General features: G+C 38.6%; 1 protein-coding gene across 1 annotated transcript in view; it reads left to right on the top strand.

The window, feature by feature from the left end:
• Positions 1 to 23067, top strand: part of ERC2 (ELKS/RAB6-interacting/CAST family member 2) — a 1005625-nt gene that overhangs the window by 160439 nt on the left and 822119 nt on the right. Inside the window, exon 3 of the mRNA XM_033210156.1 lies at positions 17218 to 17634. Within this exon, the coding sequence (XP_033066047.1) occupies positions 17218 to 17634 (417 nt within the window). The remainder of the gene's footprint in view (positions 1 to 17217; positions 17635 to 23067) is intronic.

Here is a 23067-nt window from a genome sequence, read left to right as displayed (position 1 = left end):
TCACAGACTTCTGAGAATGCATTCACAAGCCCAGTTTGCAACATGTGGTGCTAAACACTCCATTTACGTCACCCCCTGCTGCATGAAGTGTCCTATCTGTGTTCTTCTGGGTCCTTCATTGATGAGTATCACTACCTTCGTAGCTGCCTCCTTCTATTCTTGGGGTTCGTGTTTAGCCATCAAGCTGTCTTCTTTTTCCACCCAACATGCCATGCATTGAAATACATATATGTGTGTGTGTATATATATATGTGTGTGTGTGTATATATATATATGTGTGTGTGTGCATATATATATATGCCTTTGCCCATGCCCTTCACTCTGTCTGGAATATCTTTCTCTCTGCTTCTGGAAAAACTCTTCCTTGTTCTAGGCCTCACTTCATGTTCACATCCTCTGCAGAATCTTCCCTTGTGCTCAAACGAGATTGATGCCTCCCTCCTCTGTGCTGCCTCAGCACTTTGTACACACTCCCTTTTGCTCCCATCTTTTTCTGTTGTGATTGCGTCTCATCATTTGTTGCTTCTTTTGACTAAGAGCTTCTCAAGGCCAAGGACGATGTCTCATGCCTCTTTGTTGTTGAATCCCCATGCCTTAATGTAGTGCTTAGCACACTGAATAAATGGTCAGTGAAAGTGAGTTGAGTGAATGTCACCTGTGAATGGTCGTGGCAGAACTGAATGACCAGCTTATATACTATAGCTCTCTGCATAGACTCTAACGAAGGAAGAATTATTTGTGGCATAATGGCTGATAGATAGGGAGTATAATAAGAGATTGTGTTATATCCTTAAAAATGCTTCTTTTTTAAAAAAGGAAAAGCCTTCTATCTAAGAAAGTAAGTAACTGTACTGCCTGGAATTCACTGAACAAGTTGCTTAATAATCTTTAAAGAGATTTCCACAGCATAATAGTTATTTTTTCTATTAATACTAGTTATAATATTAAGAGAGGTTATTTATTGAGGTCATAGATGTACTATGCTATATATATATATGTGTGTGTGTATATATATCTCTCTGCTTGTGTGTGTAAATTTATTAATCACTACAACTGTATCATCTCCATTTTACAGGGAAGAAATTGAGGGCAAACAACTTTCCAAAGATTGAACAGTACAGAGATAAACAGTGGTGGAATCACTTCTTGCTTGAGTTCAGGACTCAGGTTCTTAACTAGTGTCCCAGATTAGATCTCAGTAACTCACAATAACAGCATTTTCTGTGCCCACTTAAAAGGTGATTTAAAAGTTTATTTAAAGGAATGAGTGAAGAGTTGCTTTGCAGATACTATAAACTGTAAACTCATCCTATGTTTATTTTTTCTTTTTTAAACCATAAAGCCTGTAATTCTTTCCACTTTTATTTCCCTTTGGATTTCTGAACTAAAGAAATAAAATGTTCAAAGATAACAGTAAAAAATCCCACTCATTTTGCAGGCCTTTGTTTCTACTGATTTTGTGCCTCACCCTTCTAGTCCACAGCTAAGGACACAAACAATGAAGAGAGGGACAGTCATGCATTTTAAATAGAGTACAGATGCATGGATTCAAGAGGGCCTTTGGCCTCCATCTGACTTGGTGAGGGCTCTAGGGTGTTGAAGTTTATGTAACCCAGGACTAATAGTTCATCTTATTAGGAAAAATGCCAGTAAGACCTGGAGTTAGTAAGGGCTTGCTTCGATTTAAATTCTTCTTTTATTCAATAATGCTTTTGTTCTGGGCACCAGCATTATCTGTACTGCTAGATACTTTCTTTTTTCTATATTTTCCTGTTGGGAAACTATCCCAACAGGAATAGTTTCTTTATATCCCTGTTGGACTTGATAGGTGAGCTCTGTTCCAGACTCAAATTTGAAAGCTATTTTTTTTTCTCTTTCCCCCTTTAAAAGTCTCAAATGAATTGTAAAACAAAATAAACATCAAGGGATGAAAGAAGCACTTTGCAATTCCGTGTTTAAATATAGTTTTTTTACTGTACTTTTGGAGAAATTTCTATTTCACTGATTTAAAGATTTGAAAAATAATCTTAAAGCATATGAAATATATCTATGTGCTTAGGAATGCATACGTGAGTTTCTGAGTCTTTGTTTTAAGGAAAATTTTTGTTGTTACTAATAGGCCCAAAATGATCCAGATAAAATAAAATAACCTCAAACAGATATTACTCAAGATTGTTATCAAGGGATCTTATTTCTCAGTGATACGACATACTCTTTCGGTGATGGTATCTGCAAAACAACCATTTCCTTTTTTTCTGTTTTTTGCTTTGACTTACTCAATGATAACATGGATCTCCTGTGACTTATCATTTCCAGGTTCCTAAGTGGCCCCTTAATTCTTAACGTTTATCTCACATAGATTTTTAGGAAAAAAAATTCCTCTAAACCCTTTTTAAAGTCCTTAAGCTCCCAGGTAGAAGAATGTCAAATCTGAAAAAATCCCTAAAGGTGTTCTTTAATAAGTCATTCAGAGAGAGGAGTTACTTCATCTTGGTTGGAATGTGTCATGTGCTCCAACTCCTGAAGCCTTGGAGCCACTGGAGTAAGGAATGTGGTTATGGCGGCTGTCCCATCAGTGGCATGTGGTGGAAGGGATGCGTCTAGACCGAAGACATTTGACTCCAGTGTGGAACTCTGGCTCGTGGCAGCTGTTGCACATACCCTGAAACTAATTATGTGGTAACATGCCCCCTGCAGTGCAGTGACCAAATGAGACTGGTACATGGAGCTACAAGAGAAAGAGCAGGAAAGAGCTTTGTGCTGTGAGTTTGGTGCCTGGACTTCACAACTAGCAGTGCTGTTATTTCTGTTGTGACTTCAGACAACCGGTGGTCAACCTCTTTGGGCCTTAGTTTATCCTTCTGCAAAAAGAAACAAAAATTATCTTTGTGATCCATGTCATCACTAGTGTTTTGTGATGTTAAATATTTGCTGTTTCTTTTAAATGCACGTACCAGCTTGTGGCAAAATCTAGGGTTATTCTTTCGAAGTATTTTATGTGCTATTGCTTTATTTGCTTCAAGTTAGCACTTGAAGTGGCCAAACTAGAAAGTTTCTCTGGTTGAAAGATTTTCTTTGTATAGACACAGCCAAACATTATTTCACTGCCCTGCCCCCCCACCAGCTGCCATTGTAGTTTTACCTGTTTGCACTGCATTCTGGAACAGTTTGCAATCTGTATTTGTATATTAATAATAGTAGCAGCTTTAAAATGATGACTTCCTGTTGGCTGGGGTATTTACTAAGTTTCAGGCATAAGTAAGTATTGGGCATGTGTTATCATCTAACTTTATCATGCTTCTGCAAGATGTTTGTGTTATTAGCAGCTTTTAAAAGAGATGGAAACTGAGAAAATAACCTGCTAATATCCCACAGCCCCCATCTCCGCAAGGTTATATGACCTTAAAGCTAGTGCATGACCAGATTGGAGGCCCATTCAAGGTTGTCTGACCCCATAACTAGTGAGTGACCAGGCTTTTGGCCCCAGACTGTCTGATGTCATAGTCAGAGTTCTTAATTTGGGATAGTAAATCAAATCTTTAAAACTTGGCCGGGCGCGGTGGCTCAAGCCTGTAATCCCAGCACTTTGGGAGGCCGAGACGGGCGGATCACGAGGTCAGGAGATCGAGACCATCCTGGCTAATACGGTGAAACCCCGTCTCTACTAAAAAAATACAAAAAACTAGCCGGGCGCGGTGGCGGGCGCCTGTAGTCCCAGCTACTCCGGAGGCTGAGGCAGGAGAATGGCGGGAACCCGGAGGCAGAGCTTGCAGTGAGCTGAGATCCGGCCACTGCACTCCAGCCTGGGCGACAGAGCGAGACTCCGTCTCAAAAAAAAAAAAAAAAAAAAACAAACTTCCCATTATCCTTAGCAAACTAACACAGGAACAGAAAACCGAACACTGCGTGTCAGAAGGTTGAACTGGCATGGTTACATCTTTACTATGCAGTTCACCTGAGTCTTGTATATATTCCTAAAGGGTACTTTAGGAACCCGCTACCCCAAATAAACATAATCATAGCACTGTCATATTATTTATATTACTTCTGTTTTCTTTAATCATAACAGCAATTGTAGTAGATTCTTCTTGAGGTTGCTGCAGACCTTTGAGCAACTCTTCTTCCTCTTGGAGTAGCTTCTGATGCTTGGAGTCAGCTGCCACAACCTATTGATCCACGGAAGGCACTTGGCCCAAGCCAGGCTAACTCTATACTCCATCCTGGGTATTTTCAATTTGGAGCAGGGAGTCCTTGAAACAAAATAACATGGAACCAAGCTTCGCACAGAGATTCATGCTGTGTGCTGCTTCCTTCTTTTCTTGGGTTTTGTTTTTGTAATTGCTGCTTCGATTCAGAGAGATGCCTTGATATCCTTCTTGTGCACTCCCTTCTGTGGTTCAAGACAGGCCAAGTTGTTTTCTGTTGCCTGCAACCCAAAGAATATAAACTAGCCTAGCAATTATGAGTAAATAAGTTATTTTTGGAAAAAATATTTGCTGAATGAAAATGGGAAATAGAAAAGAAGGCATCCATAATGCTCTCGCCTCCCATCATTTTTAACAGCTTTATCAAGATATAATTCATGTATCATAAAATTTACCCTTTTAAATGGTACAATTCAGTGATTTTTAGTATATTCACAGAGTTGTGAAACCATCACCACTGTCTAATTTTAAAAGTTAAGTACTCTAATTTAATCACCTCTCCTAAAATCTGCCTATCCTTTAGCAGCCATTCCTCATCCTCCTCTCCCCAGCAATGATCATTGTGGTATATTTTCCTCTCTTTTTTTCTTGTCCATTCATATTACTTTCTTATGGTATGCTGGACATATTGTTGTTTATGGGGTTTGGTATATTCTTTCATTCATTTATTCATTCACTCATCTCCCACCCCATATATCTATGAATATTTACATTCACTAAATATTAAGGACCATAGGCGCTGTGTGGAAATAGCAGAAGGTAGCTTATCTTCACACCACAGAAAGAAAAAGATATAGGCCTTTGATTTTAGTTCATTAATAAAATGGAAAACCTTAGAGAATTTGAGTGATTACGCTACTTAGGAACCAGTATATTCACATATTCAATTTTTTTCTGTACATTATTCAAGTTATAACTGAGAAAACAGATTTATCATAGACTCCTCATGGTTTTCCCAGTCACTTAAAATTCCACCAAGAGCACAGACATGCTACAGAAATGCTGCTTAAAAGCACAAATGAGCAAAATGGTTTAATGTAATGCCTAGAACTGACATTGTGATGACTTTTTAATTGTTTTATTATTTTTAAATTGATGCATAGCATTTAACATATTTATGGGATACATGTGATATTTTGTTACATGCGTAGCATGTGTAATGATCAAATTAGGATAAATACTCCATCATCTTGAGTATTTATTTTTATGTGTTGGGAAGATTTCAAGTTCTTTCTTCTGGCTACTTTGAAATATACAATACATTGTTGCCGACTATAGTCATCCACCCTATTCTGCTTTCAAACATTTGAATTTATACCTTCTGTCTAACTACGTTTGTACCCATTGACCAACCTCTCCTCATCTTCCTCTTCACTCACACACCCTTCCTAGCCTCTGGCATCTATCAGATAATTTTTAAAGGTTTCCTTGGATTGTTCTTTAAATAATGATAACAATAAATAGCAGAACAGACTTAAAATTCAGTATTTATGGAACTTTTAGAAATAGTAAACAACATACACACTCATTTCTTGGTATCTGTGGGGGATTTGTTCCAGGACCCCCACAGATACTAAAATCTGTGGATGCTCAAGTCCCTTATATAAAATGGCGTAGTATTGCCTATATCCTATACACATCCTCCTGTATACTTTAAATCATCTCTAGTTACTTATACTACCTAATACAATGTAAATGCTATGCAAATAGTTCTTATGCTGTATTTTTTCTTTTTTTATTGTTGTATTATTTTTTGTTTTCCCTCAAATATTTTCAACCCACGGTTAGTTGAATCCTCAGATGTAGAACCTGTGCATATGGAGGGTCAATTGTATATAATTACACACACACACACACATTTATATGTATATAACTTAACCTGGCAGGATTTCCTTTTTGACTTGGAAAGGTATCTTGGTAGAGTTGATTAATGGGTAAAAATACATGGTTTGATAGAAGAAATAGACATAGGATTCAATAGATCAGTAGGGTGACTATAGTTTACAATAATCTATTATACATTTCAAAATAGCTAGAGAATAATAATTTGAATGTTTCTACCATAAAGACAAAAATATAGAAGGTGACACATATCCCAAATACACTAATTTGATCTTCACAAATTATATGAATGTATTAAATTATCACATGTGCACTGAAAATATCTACATCTATTATGATCTGTAAAAAAATAGCACATAGTTCAACAATGGTTGAATCAATGACTGAATGACCCACTTTATCTAGTAGTGTCCTGCATTGGGGGCAGCACTCATAGTTTACTCAGACTTTATTAATCACACACACTGTTTCTCAGGACTATCCTACAGCATTGTGTTCAGAGTGCTTTCCTTCCCTACCTTTCCATTACCAAATAATCTTAAATCAGTAGGAAAACTGAAACTTTTTTTTTTTTAAAGTTTAGGGAAGCATTTCTCAAACCTTCATGTGACTTCAGATTACCTGTGGATCTTGTTAAAATGCATATTCTGATTCAGCAGGTCTGAGGTAAGACCTGAGATCCCACCTTTCTGATAAGATCCCAGGTAGTGCTGATGCTTTTGGTCCAAGGATCCTCTGAGTAGCATGGAGGTCTGTTATTCTCCCTTCTCATGGGTGGAATGACTCAAGAAGCAGAGAGAAGCAGGGAGGGTACCTGGGGAAAATCTCTCCTGTTTAAAACTTTGAGTAGCAAGGACTAGGGTTTGGCTGATGAATTCAGGCAGCTCAGAGTAGGGGAAAGTTAATATAGTTCAATGCCTACCACCCAGCTATTTGAAATGACATTAATTTAGGTAAAACACCTTACCATTCTGAAAAGTACTTAGATGGTTAGCAGTTTTGCTAAATGAACATGTGGGAGGGTGAAGAGGAAGTGACAGGGAAGGAAATTTCAATAAAACCTTTAAAACCTCATTGGCATTAAACATTTGCTAAACAGTTAAATGAAAGAGCTGTCCTATAATAACTATATGTGGCTGTGACTGTTAATATTATAAATGTTTCTGTTTTAGCTATCTTTCCTATCATTACATGTTTGGGGTAGCTTCTCTGAACACACTTTAAAAATACCAGTATTTCTTAAACTGTAGCTTGTTTGTTTGTTTGTTTGTTTGTTTTTGTAACCTGTATCAGGTTGAGAAGTGTTGATAACAGGGCATGCCATTATCCTTTAGTTGGCTGTGGATTACTGGCTAACAACAGGGAAAGAACACTGACCTTCGAAACAGAAATGGTTGGTATTCCTGAGAGTCCCTTGTAGAGTTATTTATAGGTCAGTTAATGGGAAATAAATTATATCCATCTTTGAATTGGTCTTAAAACATCTATTTCCCTTTTTCTCTTATTTAAAAAAATGCCAAAGCGCTTAGCATTTTGTTTCCCACTGTTGCATTTATTTGATAATCAAAGATTTATGTTCATTATGCCCATTCCTTTTCCCTGCCCAAATCGCAAGAGGGAGGACAGAAATTTTGATTCCAGGCCTCTAGCCACACCAGTGTCTCAAAATAATGAAAACAGCTAACATTTGTTGAGCATTCGTCATGTGCCAGGCCGTGTGCTTCATGCTTTAAGGGAGCTTGTTTGCTCACTCAGTAAGCATCTCCTATGGTGTTTGTGTGAACCCTGTAGTGAGTTACAATTATTATTTCCTGTTTACGGATGAGTCGTCTGATGCTCAGAGTACTTAAGTAATTTGTTCAAGGCATCACAGACTGTCATGGGTAGATCCAGGATTCAAAACTCAACTCTTCACCACTGTTCTCGGAAGCTGAGACAAGTCTAATGATTTTTCCCCAGATCATGCAACTGGTTAGTTGCAAAGCTAGAATTAGAACTTAAGTCCTTAACTCTAAGCTCAATGCAATATTCCAATATTGTGCCACCTTAGAGTATTGGTCTGTAATGAAAACCAGAATTCCTCGTTGCTTACAAAAGGAACTGCCAAGAGGGCTTTCCCATTTATACTGTTCTTAGTATTATGAATCTTGGCAAAATGTCACATATTATCAACCAAAGTGAGTTCTGCAGTTATCAATGACAGTGTGTGGGTGAGGAACCCAGAGTCCCAGTGCTTTTAAAAATCACCTATCCATATTCTTTATTTAGTTGTATGTGCTTCTCCTTGGGGCTTTCTACCCTGAATGAGAAAGCCTAGAGGCTGGACCATATGTCTAAATATTAATTTTTTATACCTTTCTCAGCTGGCCAACTCTTCCACCACACACTGGGGCCACATGTTTTTAGCTGGTCTGCTGTTTGTCTTTTAACACACATGACACAGCCTAAGGAAGGTTTGAAGTCATGAAGAGTGTTGTACATCCTGTACACAGGATTACAGAGAAAGGGATCAGAGAACCTGCCCTTCACATTTAATTAGAGACAAACTAGAAAGTGATTAATAAGAAAATAAAGTCACAGGAGAAGTAGAGCAGGCCAAGTTGTCTGCAAAGAGATTCTGTTTTCTTTGAAACAGTTATGGTAAGTACTTGCTTGAGAAGGAGTATGGATTTATTAAAAAAACTTCACAACTTTTGGATATAAGCCAATTCATATTTTTATATAGCTTGGAGACGGTTTTCATAGCAATGAAACCCTAAGCTGCTTATAGTGCAAAACTTTATCATTTTTGTTTTTTTCCCCATAGTGTGGAAAAGAGCTTAAGGTCACACAATTTTTCAAACCTGCCAGGAACTCATATTTTCCATGTTTGGAGATAAGACACAGTAGATTCTAAACATCTGGCTATTCCCTATTTAAATAATTGTGTGTTCCATGCACATCATACATATATAATTATATTTTCATTCTAGTTGCCTTTCTGTGTTTTAGACATTCTGAGATCTGGATTAGATTCTGACTCCAGTAGCTATTGGAAGTCACTCTTATAAACGTTGGCTAAGGCAAAGTGTATTTTTCCTTCTTTTTTATATAAACTCAAGTAGTGCTTAGTTTCTTGTATTTTCATTGTAACTTTTTTTGAACTGAATGAATATGGGAGTTTATATGAGTTGTTCAAAATGAAATTCTGTAGTATTTTTAGAGCAGGAGAGACTGTAGAATTGGCTGGAGGAAACCTCAATTTTAGACACTGGCCTGTATCTGCTAATGATGTGACTGCAGTCAAATCCCTTAAGCCACCCCAATTTATGCTCTTGTGAAGTGGACATAGTGTTGGCAGCTTTGGAACAGTATTGTCAGATGAGTGAGTGGTGAACGTGAGGCATTTGAGTTTTGACAGAGAGGACGGGACAGAGTAATCCAAGGTTAAGGACACTCTCTGCACCCCCATCCTCTCAATCTAGCTGTAGCTAAGCAAAGAGGAATGGAAACCTGTTCTCTCTGAAATTGTTCTCTTGTGCCGATGGTCTGGTGAGACAGTTTCCCTCTGGTCCTCTCACCTTTCTTCTATACTTCATTATGAAAATTAGAAACTGTCCTTGAGAGGGTCATTCTGTATATGTGTGTGTGTGTATGCAAGTGTGTGTATAGTGAATACATGATTAGATGATACATGATAACAGAACCCTTCCTTTCCAATACTCCCCCAACAGAACATGTGTTAACATCCTGCAGAATGCTGTTCCAGGGAAGGTACTTGGGGAAACACTATTGAAACACAGTCTGGTAAAAGCCATGAGGATGCTTAATGTCTCAGTGGCCTGATTGGTTAAAGAAGTATACTAGGTTAATGGTCTTGGCATTTTGGCTCTGGTGTCACCAGTATTTGAAGCTGAGGACTCGCTTTTCTTGAGGGCTCATTTAGAGGGACACACAGTGTCTCACTGAAGCCTTTGAATAACATTGTGAGGTCTACACTATTATCCCCATTTTACAAATGACCGAACTACGGCTTAGGGGAGATTCAGTAACTGAGCTCTGGTAATTGAGAGACTCTCAGCCAATATTCCTCAAAACCCATACTTTCCTCCCTACACTGTAATTGTGCACTGTATGGGAAAGATAAATTGAGATAAGAGCTAAGGACTCAGGTTGCTTCTTTACTTTGGAAAGGCAAAAAATATATACATTTTCCTTGTTGACCTGGTAGGTGGTGATTTCAGGTGCTGCTGATGTTGAAGCTGGCCTCTCATTCTTCGTGAATTCACTTTAGGAGCTGTGTGCAGATATTTCCGAGCCAAACATCATGATCATGAGGCCATATCCTATACCCCCTGCCCTTGGTAGGCCACCTTCCTATCTGGATCCTGTGATAATCCATCAGTGCGCCTCTGCCCCAGGGCCAGCGTGTATCACAGTGCCCTGGCTCTGGCCTCTGACTCAACCATGCAGAGTGAAGGTGGATGGCTGTAGGGACAGGCTCTGCTGATACATGGGGAGTGATGCTGAGCATATTCTGAGCTCATGCTTGCCACTGAAGTAATGATTTATGTGTATTCAATGACATAAGACAGGTCTTGCATCCCTATTTTACAGATGAGGAATCTGAGATTCAGAAATGCTAAGATACTTCTTCAAGGTCACACAGCTTGAAAGTGATAGGGCTGGGATTGGAACCAGGCAGCCTGGCTCCAGAGTCTAGGCTGTTACACACTATATTATACTCCTCCCACAGGTTCATCCAAGGAGATTATTCTATGCTGTTGGATAGGTACAAAAGAACACATATGTAACTTATGGTATATAATACTGACATGAACACCCGGAGAGCCTCCCTGCCCCACCTGAGAAAATTACCAATCCTGTTGATGTTACACATGAGTGCTTCTCAGTTTCTGTTTCTTCTTCTCTGTTATGAAAATCATGCCCTTCAACCTTATCTAAGTGGGATGATGTTGTATATATTCTCTATTTTTACTTCTTCCATTCAATATTCTTTTAAGATAAATTCCTGTTGCATGTAGCTGTCATTTGTTCTTTTGCACAATAATCTAACATCCCATTACATACATATGTCATAATTTATCTGTTTTCCTGTTGGTGGATTATTTCTAGTTTTTCGCTATTAGGAATAGTGCTACACTGAATGTTCTTGTATGTGTCTGTTGTGCTCATGAGCAAGTATTTCTTTAGGGCAGGGGCCTGGAAACTTTTTCTGTAAAGTGCCAGATAGTAAATATTTTAGATTTCATGGATCATATGGTATCTGCTACTTGACTCTGAAATTGTACTACAAAAGTAGCAATAGACAATATATAAGGCTGGGAGCCATGGCTCATGCCTGTAATTCCATCACTTTGGGAGGCCGAGGTGGGAGGATCACTTGAGGTCAGGAGTTCGAGAACAGCCTGGGCAACACAGAGAAACCCCGTCTCTACTAAAAACACAAAAGTTAACCAGGCATGGTGGTGCATGCCTGTAGTCTCAGCTACTTGGGAGGCTGAGGCATGAGACTCGCTTGAACCTTTGAACCTGCGAGGTAGAGGTTGCAGTGAGCCGAGATTGTGCCACTGCACTCCAGCCTGTACCACAGAGTGAGACTTTGTCTCCAAAAAAAAAAAAAAAGACAATATATAAATGAATATAGCTGTGTTCCAATAAAACTTTATTTACAAAAGCAGGCAAAAGGCCAGATTTGGCCCCTGGGCCATAGTTTGCCATCCCCTACTTCAGATATTTACCTAAGGGTAAAATTTCTAGGTGAAGATATGCATGGTTAGTTCTTGCATGGTTACACTAGTTTACTTGCAGCAGCTGTGTTAGGAGTTCTTATTGATCTACATCCTTGTCAGTACTTGCTATTGTTATTTATTTTTGCTGCTGCTATTATATTATAGTGTGTGTGAGTGTATGTGTGTGTGGCTAAGAGAGTGGGGTATCAAATGCTTTCTCGTTGTGGCTTCCATATGGCTCATGTGGTTTTCTGATTACTAATAAGATTGAACATCTTTTCATATGTTTATTGACTGATCATATTTCCTCTTCTGTGAAATGCCTGCTCATTTCTTTTGTGCATTTTTCAATTAACTGTTGGTATCTTTTTTTATTGAATTATAGGAATTCTATGTATATTCTTGATAAAAATTTTTTGTCATTTTAATGTATTGCAAACATCATCTCTCAACTGTGGATTGTTTTTTCATTCTGTTTATAGTGTCTTTTGTTGAACAGAAATTCCTAATTTTAACATTGTCAAATTTACCACTCTTCTTTTTATGGCTACATTTTTTGTGCCCTGCTGATAAGGAAATAACTTTATTATTTTTAATAATTTATAGATTCTTTTGGGTTTTCTAAGTAGAAAACCACATAATACAATTGATGATAATAGAACTTTTCTTCTTTTCAATTATTATTTTTTCTCTTTATTTTCTGGTCTTACTGTTCTAACTTAGGCCTCTAGGAGAAGGCTGTTGCAACATTCTACAAGTGGTGCTGATGATGGCGTAATTTTATGCCTCATTTTAAGGGGCATGCTTCTAACATCTACCATTAAGAATGATACTGTCAGTTTGCAGCAGATATACTTTATTAAGTTAAAGAAATTCCTCTTTATTCCTAGTTTGTAACAATTTATAGAAAACACTAAGACTTTATATCTTGAGCTGATCATAATTATTTTTCATCTTTACTCTGTTAACGTTATTTACAGAATACTTTGTCTAATGCTGAAGTATTCTCTATTTCCTATAAGAAACACATCTTGGTCATGATGTATTACCTTTTTAATATACCCCTGTATTCCACTTGCTAATAATACTCATTGTCTAAGTGTGAAGTTTGGACTAGAAGTTACCTTTCTTGTATAGTTCATGCCTAGCTTTGGTATCAAGATGATCAAGTCTCACAGAATGAATTGGGGGAGATTTTCTTCGTTCCATTTATCTGAAAGCTTTTGCAAATTGGAATCACCTGGGCTTTCTTTTCTATTTATTTAATAGCTGCAGAACTCTTCAGGATTTCTGTTTCTTCTAGAGTTAGATTATGTAAGATATGACTAGTCATTTGTCCATTTTCTTGATATTTCAAAATTTGTTGGCCCAAAGTTAACAGTATTTTCATATCATCTTTTAAATATTTCCTATATGTACTCATTTCTGAAGAGGTTTTTTTTTTTTTTTTTTTTTTTTTTTTTATGTTTTGCTGTTGTTTATTTCATCATTTTATTTTTCTTTTTTATTTTATTTTTTTTATTTTTTATTTATTTATTTATTTATTTTTTTATTATACTTTAAGTTCTAGGGTACATGTGCATAACGTTTATATCATGTATAACTCCCCAATGCAATCCCTCCCTCCTCCCCCCTCCCCATGATAGGCCCCAGTGTGTGATGTTCCCCTTCCCGAGTCCAAGTGATCTCATTGTTCAGTTCCCACCTATGAGTGAGAACATGCGGTGTTTGGTTTTCTCTTCTTGTGATAGTTTGCTAAGAATGATGGTTTCCAGCTGCATCCATGTCCCTACAAAGGACGCAAACTCATCCTTTTTGATGGCTGCATAGTATTCCATGGTGTATATGTGCCACATTTTCTTAATCCAGTCTGTCACAGATGGACATTTGGGTTGATTCCAAGTCTTTGCCATCAGAGAAATGCAAATCAAAACCACAATGAGATACCATCTCACACCACTTAGAATGGCAATCATTAAGAAGTCAGGATACAATAGATGTTGGAGAGGATGTGGAGAAATAGGAACACTTTTACACTGTTGGTGGGATTGTAAACTAGTTCAACCATTATGGAAAACAGTATGGCGATTCCTCAAGGATCTAGAACTAGATGTACCATATGACCCAGCCATCCCACTACTGAAGAGGTTTGTTTTATTAGTCATTTCAAAGAACCAACATTTTGCTTTGTGGCTTGTCTCTATTTTGTCTTTGTTCACTAGTTTTCTCTTTTTTCTTACCCCATCTGTTAGGTTTCACTTTAAATGCTATATTTTTCGTTGCTGTATATTTTTATTCTTTTTCAGATCTGGTTGATAATTTTGGAAAATCACTTTTCCATGCTGATTCTTCAATTTTATATTTCTTCTAAAATTTTAATTTATTTTCTTAAACATTTCAAAACACCTTATATTCTGCATATGGCCATCACTCATGGAAGTTTCCTTGTGTCTTTGTTAATTTTTTATTGTAAGCTTGTATTTCATTAATCTGAATTTTTTGGACTCCTGAGGGCTTTTGTTCTCTGCCTTATCGTCTTTCCCAGTCCTTGCCCACCCACTGCCTGTCCCCTTTATAAGAATTTGCATTTGCATCTGTTAGGCGCCAGGGGGCACTTAGGACCACATTAGCCTCTTCTGCAAATACGGGCTTGTTGGGAGAATCTCAGTTCCCTCACATCAGTGAGCCCCAGTTCGCTCTCTCAAGTTCAGTGCTTGGATTGGCATTTGCTCCTTATAAGAAGAGGAAGAGAGAACAGAGAGTGGTCTCTCCCCTAGCCCCTCCCTTGGAGATTTCCCTTACTTCCTTGTAAGCTCAACTATGCTTTGAAAAGTATATTTGCTTTTATCTAGCTATAGTGTAGAGGAGGGCCTATCAGAAAATGCAGTCTCCTGGAAGCCTAGAAACAGAAGTCATTATGACCTCCTTCATTGTCCTGGGATGGTGTATATGTGCCACATTTTCTTAATCCATTCTATCATTGATGGACATTTGGGTTGGTTCCAAGTCTTTGCTATTGTGAATAGTGTCACAATAAACATACGTGTGCATGTGTCTTCATAGCAGCATGATTTATAATCCTTTGGGTATATGCCCAGTAATGGGATGGCTGGGTCAAATGGTACTTCTAATTCTAGATCCTTGAGGAATCACCACACTCTCTTCCACGATGGCTGAACTAGTTTACAGTCCCACCAACGGTATAAAAGTGTTCCTATTTCTCCACATCCTCTCCAGCACATGTTGTTTCCTGACTGGTTTCTTTCACATGGCATAATGTTTTCAGATTTATCCATGTCATCCTGTATGTCAGCACTTCATTCCTTTTTATGACTGAATAATATTCCATTAAATTGATATACTAGATTTCATCCATTCACCAGTTGATTGACAAATGGGTTGTTAACACTTTTTGACTAATATGAATATTGCTGCTATGAATATTTGTGTCTGAGTCAACTGATGAATGGATACATAAAATGTGGTATATTCGTTCAATGGAATATTATTCAGCCATAAAAAGGAATGAAGTACCGATACACACTACCACATGGATAAACCTTGGAAACCTGCTAAGTGAAAGAAACCACTGATTGCATGATACCATTGGTATGAAAGGTCCATAACAGGCATAAAGACAGAAAGTAAATCAGTGGTTACCAGGGCCTGGGGAAAGGGAGGGAGACAGGGAATGACTTCTAAAGGGCATGATGTATCTTTCTGAGGTAATGTTAAAAAATGTATTGTGTTGATGGTTGCACAACTTTGTATGTTACACTTTATAGGGGAGCATTGTATTAAAAATGAATAATCTCCACCATTAAATACATATCAGTTTCTTTCACTGCATTCAGTGCCCTGTGAGGCACTGTGGTAGACAGTTGAGAAGGCTCTAAGAATTTCTCAATGGACATTCATAAATGGGGATATGAATTGGATACTCAGAAACAGTATAATCAAGATGCTGCATCACCCAGTGCTAGTTTCTGGGTGTAGGCCACCCTCAGAAAGATCTCAATACCACTGAGTGTCAGCTGTAGGAATTCAGATGGATTTCAAAATGTTGACTGCTCCAATATTCATATAACTTAGATATAGTATTACCCATGCCTTACAATACTGTGGTTCCCTGTGGGCGGGAGCTATGTCTTACGTCCCTCTTGATTCCTGTGCTTAGAATTGTATTCGTTTCACAAGCAGGATCATGTGTTTGGCAAGTGAATAGCTGCTGTCTTGGAAGCATCTTGGCTTGTCCATAAGGATACAAATGCCTTCAGGCTTGTGGCTACCTTCTCTGACCAGCCTGGGCGTTTGTCCTATGGGGAAAGGTATTGCTGAATTCACCAACTATCTTCAAGCATGGGTGTCTTTTCTCACATCTGATAACTATTTTGTTTCTCTGGTGCTTTCATTCTGACTTTGCTTAAAATGGTGACCCAAAATAACAGGTGCTTCCCTCTCTGGTAATACTTTCAAGACTTTCGGTTCCTGGGTCAGTGAGATTTAGGAAAACAAAAGGTGGTATAAACCTCAGGTTTGGTCTTTCCTTTTTTTTTTTTTCCATGTCTATCAAACATCAATGCTATAAACTCTGTGTAGCTTATAGGTCTTTGCTGTAATTACAATTTTTTTCTTTTTTTTTCTTCTTTCTTCTGTGAAGGTACTTTATGTTGATTAAGTTCTTTCTGTAAAATATCCTTTGCTTGCACTAGACTTTTCTTTGTGTTGATTTTTTGCTTCGTTTTTTTTTCATTTCCCATGCTGTTCAGTTACTGGATGCCAGAAGAACCAAGGTTTGTCCACTCTTTGCAGCTTGTTTGTTCTGCTTTGTACAGCCTCACCTCCTTGTGTGTTTGAGTGTGTTTGTCTGTGCCTGCATTTATTCCCTTTTGCTTGCAGATGCAGTAATCCTGTTTACTAAACCTGTTCACAGCTATATTTGTAAAAAATAAAGTCTTTGTTTGTGTCTACTTGTAGTGGATGCTATTATTTTCATTTTTAAATCAACACATATTGATCATGGGAAATAATGGATACTACAATAAAGAATACCTTAGGAAACAAGGAATACTGAGTCTGGAGCGTTCTGGGCATAAAGAAGGTGTGTTTGTGAAAGTTTCCCTCTAACCTTTTCCACTTCCTAAATTAAAACTCTGTAGATGTATAATTTCCCTTGTGATTGACACTAATCTATTGTTTCTGTGTATGTGTGCATTTCTCTTCTCCCAAGACATTCAGAAAGCATCCTTGAATTAATCTCCCCCTCTCCATGTGCTGTCCCATGCTTCTGAAGTCACCGTGGAGGAATTCATGGCTGGCCCTCCGGACCTCATGATTAACATTCCATCTTCATAGTGTAGTGGCAGCAAACAGCACTTGCCATTTTCATTGATTTTTTTCCTTCTGTCTCCTCTCCTGCTCCATCTTTCTCACTGCAGCACCTACAGTTGACAATCCAAGCCCTTCAAGATGAGCTGCGAACCCAGAGAGACCTCAACCACCTCCTCCAGCAAGAGAGTGGCAACCGAGGAGCGGAGCACTTCACCATTGAGCTGACCGAGGAGAACTTCAGGCGGCTCCAAGCCGAGCATGACAGGCAGGCCAAGGAGCTGTTCCTTTTGAGGAAGACATTAGAGGAAATGGAGCTGAGAATTGAAACGCAGAAACAAACCCTCAATGCCCGAGATGAGTCGATTAAAAAACTTCTTGAGATGTTACAAAGTAAAGGCTTGCCGTCCAAAAGCCTGGAGGATGACAATGAGCGAACGCGACGGATGGCAGAGGCTGAGTCTCAGGTCAGCCACTTGGAAGTGATTTTAGACCAGAAAGAGAAGGAAAACATACATCTTAGAGAGGTAAGAGCATTCACTGTATTTCCCCAAAGCCTTAATTTATAAGTGAAAATATGTTATCAAGTTATTTTCACAGGTTGGAAGATATCTACATCCTTAACAAAATTCCCTTTGTCATCTGCTTTATGACCTTCCTGCCGGCTTAAGACCATTAAACTGGAATTTTGTATTAGTCTTTGCTCACTGCACATGCATTCCATTATTATTCAACACATATCCACGATTCAAACATATGCAGGACATATCAACTCTAAAGTGATTTACAATTGCTTTCCCACAGGTGGCGGTTTCAGAGTCTTTTAGGTATGGTACTATTTAGTTTAGTTGTTTTTCAAATATCACCTCTCTAAAGGTAAAAATTAATATGATTAGCAACACAATGACCCTAAATATTTTTATTACTGAATTGGGGATGAGATTTGCTGAAAGTAAAGCATTTAGGAAAGAATGGTAAAATGCACAGATTAATTTTGAGTGTTTAGAGTTAAGATAATTTTTGTCTGCATTTACATTCATCTAGGATAGAGTATTACAGGTTTTCTGAGTATGTGTTTTGCCCTTAGTGGATTAAATCATTTGAAGTCCTTCAGAGGCAGTCTCTCTCTGGCCTTTTACCACCATTCAGTGTTGGGATGCTCATGTATCTGAGAATATGTGGTTAGGTAGAGCTTAGAAAAAATGTGGATGACTGCCAAGGTTTGAAATTTTTATAGCAGTTCCTTGCCACTCTGGTGGATATGGACCTTAAAAGTATCATGCAGGCAAAACTGCTGTAGGGAGACAAGGATCTCACAGAGAATAACAAGCAATAAAATGTCATTAAAGATGTTTTCAAACTATTCTACAGCAATAAATAAAAATTCTAGAAGATACTTGCTTCTAGACCAAACTAGACTTCTGGACAGTATACCTGTTCAGATGGTGGTGCTTCTTGTGAGTCACTTGTTTGGTTGGTCAGAAGATATGGCTTCCATGTTGGGATTTGCAAAAATGCAGATGCTCCCAGGAGTTTGCTCTGATGTAGGTTATATTTGCCTAGAACTTAGGAAAAGACTTTCGTGTCTGCACATTTAATGTCCTCTACTCTTATTCTTCCTTGTTTTGTTTTAATGATACTTTTCCAACATGCTTGGGAAACCACATGGCTTGGTTTCATATTGAAAAGCTTAAATAGATGTTTTGGTTAGGCCTGGTCTTCCCATCCATCTTCCAAGACGGTGAATGTGGTGAGAGGACTTCCAAGATGGCCTCCAATAATCCCTACTGCTTGGAATTCACACCATTATATAATCCTCTTTCTTTGAGTATTGGTTGATCCTCATAGCTTACTCCGAAATGATAGAATATGGCAAAAGTAACAGAATGTCAATGTTACTTCAATGATTAGGTTACGTAAGACTGTTACTTCCATCTTGGTAGCCGACTCTATTGCCTTCATACTTGCATGCTTTGATGAAGCAAGCTGCCATGTGGAGAGGCTCATGTGGTAAGGAACTGAGGGTGGCCTCCAGCCAACACCCAGTAAGGAACAGAGGCACTCATTTCAACAGCCACAAAGAATGGAAACCTGGTAACAACCATTTAGTGAGCTTGGAAGTGGATCCTTTCCCAGTCGAGCCTTCAGATAAGATGACAGGTCCTGGGCTGACATCCTGATTGCAGGCTGTGAGAGACTGTGAAGCAGATGACCCACTTAAGCTGTGCCTGGATTCCTGACCCACAGAAACTGTGAGATAATAAATGTGTACTGTTTTAAGCTGCTCAATTTTGACGTAATTTGTTACACAGCAATAGATAACAAATATAGTACAGCAGAAAGTAATTTTCTCCATGTCTTACTTCATAGACCTCTCATGTAGTTTACAGAAGAGGAGCAACAATTACTGGCATGTTGTTACTTGCATGTAGATTAACTGTGGATTTTGGAATTTTTCTTGTGTTATCTCAAAACTGCAGTTGATAGAGGATCACTAGAGTTAGAAAAAGCTACTGTTTTATTTTGATGCCAAGGGGCAGCAAGGCTGTGATGCCAGAGAAATCTCCATCTGCAGCACCATTTCTCACTCCTTCTTGGGATCTTGTGGTCAGGGTGGTCATTCTTCTTCTGCAATTAGATTCTGCTCATTGATAGTACTTACTAGATGGTGCCTTATGGGGCTGCCTCCATTTAAATGAATCTAAACACAATTCATCTTGGATTTTCTGAGATTGGCTGGTTCTCACAATGGTCTGGTGTGGATATAGGTCATGTTTAGATCTTTAAACACCAGTTTGAAAGCACACAGAAGGGAGTACAGAAAGTGCAGCCCAATACATTCAACTAGTTTCCCTGAGCATCAGACCAAAATGAGTAGGTATCCCTTATTTTAGCTCATCAAGAGGGGGAGAATTTGGAAAATATATCTGTACATAAAAAAAACTCATGTTAAACTTGAACTCAACAAACAAGACTCCAAGACCTGAAAGGACCATTCCCATGAGAAAGGTTGTACAGTCCTGTGAGAGCAATTTGTTAAATTCTCAGGAATCTCATGATCCTGATGTTAAACCACACATAGCCTGAAATTGGTCATATTTGGTGTATTTACACCATGGAAATCGGAAGATGCTACTCTTAGGGTCTACCTTCCCCATTCCTGAAAGCCTGTTTACTAGCACACCTCTGAATGAATGTTGTGAAATGTTTACTTCTACTACAGCGAGAAGATACACTGTGGAGTCAGAATGTTACTTATTGGGAGAATTATGATTATGTGTGTATTAACCACTCACGGTTCCCCAGAAGTTTTCAAAATAGCATCTGTGTGTGTCAGCTTATGTGTCAGGCATCACGAAGAATGCTTTACATGGGTTCACACTGAGTCATCTCATTCATTCATTTATTCATTCATTCATTCATTCATTCATTCATTCATTAATCCTTCCATTCATTCCTTCGTTGGATGAATACTTATTGAAGATCTGTTTTGGGATATAGCAATGATCATTATTAAAATGTACCTTCATGGTGCTTACATTCTATTGGGGGAAAATAGATGACAATTTTGTGGTTAAATAGAAGCATGTCATGAAGAAGAGAGTGAAGCACTAGTGATCTGGGTGGGGCTAATTTTATATTGGGTTGTCAGGGAAGGCCTGTTGGAGGGGGTGACAGTATGAACTGAGACTTGAATAACCAAAAGAAACCATCCATGTGAGGATCTTAGAAGACTGTTCCACTCAGATGGAAAGGCCCATGACCTAGGAGGTAGGTGCTATTACTTTGCCCATCTTACCTGGGGGAACTGAGGGACAAACCCAGTGTCATACTGCTAACAAATGGTGAAGCTGGTATTTGAATCAGGCTGACTCTGGAGTCTCAGCTCTTAAACCATTTTACTATGTCCCTTTTCTTTTTTCTTTTTCTTTTTTATTGAGATGGGGTCTCACTCTGTCACGCAGGTTGGAGTACAGTGGTGCAGTCTTGGCTTACTGCAACCTTTACCTCCCAGGTTCAAGTGATCCTCCCACCTCAGCCTCCTGAATAGCTGGGACTACAGGCATGTGCCACCATGCCTGGCTACTTTTTTTTTTTTTTTGTATTTTTGGTAGAGAAGGGTTTTCACCACGTTGCCCAGGCTAGTCTCCTGAGCTCAAGCGATCCGCCTGCCTCAGCCTCCTAAAGTGCTGGGATTACAGGTGTGAGCCACCATGCCTGGCCTATATCCCATTTCTAGAAGAAATTTTTCCCAAATTGTGCTTGGCAGAACAGCCATTTGTGGGCTGTTGATATGTGTTATGAGAGAAAAAGGGTTGCAGTGCCAAGTGAACTTGGGGAAACAAGGGATTCCATAGAGTTACAGTCTCAGTCTTTAACATGCAAATATGCATTAGTCATTTCTAAGAAGGGGACCAGAGAAGGCAGAGCTTCTCAAACTTACGTGACTTGCTTTTCTCTTGTTGCACTAGTGTTCTTTGTAAGACATTTTTGAAAAATGATATGCTAGAAAATACAAAGAGCTTCTAATTAAAGACTTACCAAATATGTAATAATATACAAATGGTTGTTTCCCATTGCCAAATAACTGGGTTATTTCCTTCATTAGTTATTTATAAGGCAAAGTTTATTGCGAGCTATTTCCATATTCTTTACTGAGTTTTAGAATATACTTCTTTGTCAGGTTTTTTTTTTTTTTAAGTAGAAAAATGTGTCTGACCACTTTTGTCATTATATCAGTAAGAATAAGTTAGCTTGAATAAACAAGTTACCTGACCTCTGTTAATATAGATGGATCTAAAACAAGATTTAAAATGTACTTGAGGTTTTAGGTTCAGTGTGTTCCTGATTTCATTTTCATTATATCGAGTAGGTCGGGGCTAGGCAGTGTGAGGCTGGGGAATGGAGTGCTAGTGGTTTTATGATTCATTCTCAGGCAGAGGTGGTGGACCTCACATAAACCGCATCTCCTGGCCTTGTTCAGCTTATTGTTTTAGGAGTTGGCAGGAGTTGCATATGGGGTGGATTGCTTTAGTATCTTATTGTCTTTTGGTGGTCTGGAAAAGGCTGAGTGTGAAACCACTTCTTTGTCTGGTAGGAAAAAACAACAAAAAGGTTATGATCTTAACTTACTTAGAAGACCAAATCCATTGCCAAGGAACTCCAACTGATGTGCTAATGTGAGCCAAAGGGTTGGCCGAAGCTCAGCATTACTCACTAGCATTGTCTGATGTATTTGGATGCAGGTTGATTTGATAAGACATTGGTTGACGTGCTCATAGTTTACCCTGTTCTCTAGCTTTTTCTGCAAAGAACATGTTGTTCCATCTAGAAGTTTTAGTGATCAAGTATCTGAAACACTACTGATCTCATTAAAGAAAAAGAAATGGATTAATAGACCAAGATCCTCTTATACTTACCCTGCTTACTATTTTCTTGACTGGTCCTTAGAAGAGAGTTAGGGGTCTTTGGACTTATCTGGCTTAAGATCTTGATGGGAAGGGATATATGTTCTGCTGCTAATCCTATTGATCTCCTGTGTTAATCCTTTTGGGCAACTTGCCTTTTTTTGGTAGCAGGGCTAGAAAAGCACCCAAGTCTTTACAGGCCACAGTTGCTAATAACCCAGGACAAGCAAAGCCCTCAGAAGACCTGGGCCTCCCTCTGTGCTGGGGGTAGGCAGACAGGAGAAAGAGGTAACATGAATTCTTGATCTCCTGGTTTACTTATCCAGGTTGACCCCAGGACAGTGGGAGATCCACCAAGGGAAAAGGTATTACCTGGAATTTATTAAGCTTTCAGACCTTTACTGATGGCTCAAACTCGTCCTGTATAGTCTCTGCCCAAATTTCTAAATGCCATTCCAGTCCCCTTTCTCAAAACCATATGGCTTCCTTAATACATGCTTGTCTCTAGTTCTGCTGACCTAAGCCATGATTTTGCTGATGCAGGCATTTCTA

Source organism: Trachypithecus francoisi, unplaced genomic scaffold, assembly GCF_009764315.1.
Source record: "Trachypithecus francoisi isolate TF-2019V2 unplaced genomic scaffold, Tfra_2.0 Lachesis_group0, whole genome shotgun sequence".
In the NCBI taxonomy this organism is placed as follows: Eukaryota; Metazoa; Chordata; class Mammalia; order Primates; family Cercopithecidae; genus Trachypithecus; species Trachypithecus francoisi.
Note: the sequence above shows the minus strand (reverse complement) of the source record. Positions and strands in the feature narration are given on the sequence as shown.